Here is a 3768-nt window from a genome sequence, read left to right as displayed (position 1 = left end):
CTCCTTAAACTCAGACCAGAAATACATATTCGACAAAATTATGGGTCACGTTAATAGTGATATGCCTGGGGTATACTTCGTCGACGGGCCAGATGGAACTGGGAAAACTTTCTTATATAAAGCATTGCTAGCCGAAGTTCGCTCACGCGGCCTACTGGCACTTGCGACAGCCTCCTCGGGCGCCACAGCGAATAACATGCCAGGCGGAAGAACGGCACATTCAAGATTCAACATCTCAATACACTTAGATACCAACTCCACATGTAACATACCAATGCAAATGGACCGCTGCGCTAATTAGGTTAGCTAGACTAATCATTTGGGATGAGGTGCATGGCCAACCGACAAGGGATAGAAGCAGTACACCGCACAATGCAAGACATTATGGGTAGCACCCTCCCATTCGGTGGAAAATTAATGCTAATGGGTGGTGATTTCAGACAGGTGTTACCCATCGTTAAGTGTGCCACTAGAGCACAGATCGTAAATGCTAGCTTCCGAATGTCGCCTTTGTGGTCTTCAACAGAGAAACTTCGTCTTTCTATAAATATGAGGGCGCTTAGTGATCCATGATTTTCAGAATTCCTTTTACGAGTCGGAGACGGAACTAAGGAAACCACGAACGGTAACTTTATCAAAATCCCCGATGCCATGACTGTACCATTCACCACAAATGATAATTCTATAAGAGACCTAATCAACATCATGTACCCCTCACTTGACAGCAACGCACACTCGCCAGACTACATTAGCTCCAGAGCAATCTTAACAACCCGAAATGATAGTGTCGACGAGGTAAACGATTGCATGATCGACATTTTCAATGGTGATGAGCGTGTCTACTATAGTTTTGATGAAACTGAAGATGACCACCACCACCTATACCCAATTGAATTCTTAAACTCACTAAATGTTGGTGGATTACCCCCACATAAGTTGCGCTCGAAAATAGGATGCCCGGTTATTTTGTTACGAAACCTAAACCCGTCTGATGGGCTATGCAATGGCACAAGACTGGTCTGCAAGGGATTCCAGCCAAATGCAATTGACGCTGAAATAGCTGTAGGCATGCATGCTGGCAAAAGATTTCTCCTCCCAAGAATCCCTCTTAAGCCTCTCAGAGGAGGACATGTTTCCCTTCAAGCTAATAAGAAGACAATTCCCAATTAGACTGAGCTTTTCCATGACGATAAATAAAGCCCAGGGTTAAACCATTCCCCACGTCGGTATTTACCTACCAGAACCGGTGTTCTGTCATGGTCAGCTATACGTGGCATTGTCAAGAGGCACATCAATGGAAAACACAAAAGTCTTGGTGCACCCATCCAAAAAGATCACAGCAACAGACGTTTTCACCAATAACGTTGTCTATCGAGAGATCCTCCTAGACCAATGACATGTGAACACATACTACCGACATGTATACGAAGTTTCTAACTTTTTTTAATAAATATTTTGAATTTGTTTATACATCTGTTAATATTGCATATATTTTGCAGCATCAACCAGCTACAGATTAATTAAAGAGGGGATTTCACATTTATTATTGGTTCAAACATCCAGACTGAATTTTAACTTCATTTTTTGAGTTTCTTCATTTTTATAACTTTTGGTTTTATATCTACCAAATCAATATACTGAATATATATTTCCTATGCATGTTTGTTGTAAGATTATTTTTATCTACATTATGTTGCTTCGAGATGTAAAAATACCTCGTGTAACCTAGGCAGGCCCATTTTGCCCCACACTTATAGAAAGACCTGTTTCGCCCCAAAATCATTCTTTAAAATTAAAGATGGGGCACCAACCAACAACTGAAGTAGAAAATACAACGTACAGGGTGATTAGAAGCTTAAAGAAATGTAATACTTTCTTTGACCTCATGGTATTACTTTATAGGGAAGTAGTTACTTTATTTTATTTTATTTTTTTTGGCTTTTTTCTAAGTTTAATTTATGTTATATTACATTTTGTTCTTTATCAGCAGGTATATTTGCCCCGTCGTTAAGAGTATGTGATTTTAGAGGTAATCCATAAATAGAACCACATCTTAAATTCACATGTTATAAACCATGTTTAATTGCTTATTTGTTGTTGATTAATTGCTTTAGGTATACATTGTCAACAATCACCAAAACCATCATCGACATTAACTTAATCAGCCCTGAGTCACAGAAACTAAAAACATGGTATGGTTCAGAAGGAAGCGTCTTGAACTTTGAAGTCATGGGGTCCACTTTCAGACTTGGGCTTAGAAATGATGCCCCGTCATTGTACTCTGATCGCGTGGGACTTCACTATATAACCAACAACCTGTCATTGGGTGAAGCAAAGGTATTAGCTTCCAACAACCTATCACCTAAATTGTCACAGGTAATAATAATGTCATCCAACATCATAACAACTTTGACTTATTATGTTAGCCTAACAATGACATTTGTCTTGCAGCCTGTATATTACACTACACGTGCATGTATGAGTTTCATCAAGATTGATCAATCCATACATTATCGCACCTCCAAAACTTGCAACAACAAACTTACGGATAATGTTGGTTCTGCTTACTCATGTGAAATGTGCAAAAAAACACAAACCTACTCTAAATTGAGGTGTGTCAAACTATGACAATTTTGACGATTACTAATCATGGCCATCATGTCTATATAATTGGTTGATATTGCAGGTATGTTGTGTCAGCCAAGTTCTCAGACACCAATAGAGATGTCTCTTTTTGCTGATGAGTCAGAAACCATAATAGGGTGCTTGCTCCTTACCTTTACCTTTGATAACATGATGTCAAAGGTAAATCCTAAACTAACTAAATAAACACTACTTTAAATAAACTACAAATACAAGAAGTTTATCTGAACAACCCATGCAAAATGTGCACAAAAATTGCATCACGCCATATCACATGCTTAGCTAACCATTAGGCCCGCATTCATGTTTCTAACGCACCTTTCAAATGTTTATAGGATGATAGAAGTGCTTATCAAACACAGCTTAAGAAAGCAACATGGGTCCCACACGTTTTCCATTTATGGTTGCACCACGGGAGTACAATAATGATAAAACACAGAGGATTACTGTAAAAATTGATAGTCGTTAATTATGCGGCTGAATCTAAGTTCCTGCTGGATAATATATCTTCAACGCAGTCTTGGGAAATACCTCTGTGTGCATTTACATTTTAAAAAATTAAATCGTAAGAATCTGGTCCTACTTTTATTATCTTCTTTCATTATTTTTTATTTCATATGTTTTTTAGCTAGCTTATAGAAAGATGTTTCCACGCAACTTGCATGGTTTTTATTTAATAGAAACTCAACTGTTAGTTATTTCTTATTTCATATGTTTTTTAGCTAGCTTATAGAAAGATGTTTCCACGTATAATGCATGCTTTTTATTTAATAGAAACTCATCTGTTACATAAAAAATGAGTGGCCAGTAGGAGTCTTAAGTAGTTGAGTTGAACTTTAACTTATTCGAGATCGACTTCTTAGAAACTCGAATAAGCCAAGCCTAAGTCTTAACTAATTATTAAAGGAACCCAACTCTAACTTCACATAATGAATTCATCTAAGCCCACTTGCACGAGTTGCACTTTAACTTTTTCGATAATGAGTTGTTAAAAACTCGAATAAAGGCAAGCCTAAACCATAACTAATTTAATAAATGAACTTCACTCAAACTTCATATACTGAATTTAACTTGCTTATTACTTGTATAACTGTCATAAGTTTTATATAAAAATTATTATATTAA

At 37.1% G+C, this 3768-nt stretch overlaps 2 protein-coding genes across 2 annotated transcripts; both read left to right on the top strand.

Annotated features, from left to right (window-relative positions):
* The first annotated feature begins 651 nt into the window (after positions 1-651).
* On the top strand, positions 652-1170 carry LOC143624643 (uncharacterized). Its single transcript, XM_077095221.1, has one exon. It carries the CDS (start codon positions 652-654, stop codon positions 1168-1170), a length of 519 nt encoding a protein of 172 aa, XP_076951336.1.
* A 628-nt stretch (positions 1171-1798) lies between these two features.
* Positions 1799-3095, top strand: LOC143624642 (replication protein A 70 kDa DNA-binding subunit B-like). Its single transcript, XM_077095220.1, has 6 exons — positions 1799-1836; positions 1988-1990; positions 2115-2337; positions 2452-2572; positions 2687-2805; positions 2979-3095. The coding sequence occupies exons 1-6, from the start codon at positions 1799-1801 to the stop codon at positions 3093-3095; spliced, it is 621 nt and encodes a 206-aa protein (XP_076951335.1).
* Positions 3096-3768: the final 673 nt, after the last annotated feature.

The sequence above is a fragment of the Bidens hawaiensis genome, unplaced genomic scaffold, assembly GCF_021521415.1.
Source record: "Bidens hawaiensis isolate Kalapana, Puna unplaced genomic scaffold, B.hawaiensis_p1.1 tig00003902_1, whole genome shotgun sequence".
Taxonomy (NCBI): Eukaryota; Viridiplantae; Streptophyta; class Magnoliopsida; order Asterales; family Asteraceae; genus Bidens; species Bidens hawaiensis.
This window is presented reverse-complemented; position numbering and strand designations above follow the sequence as displayed.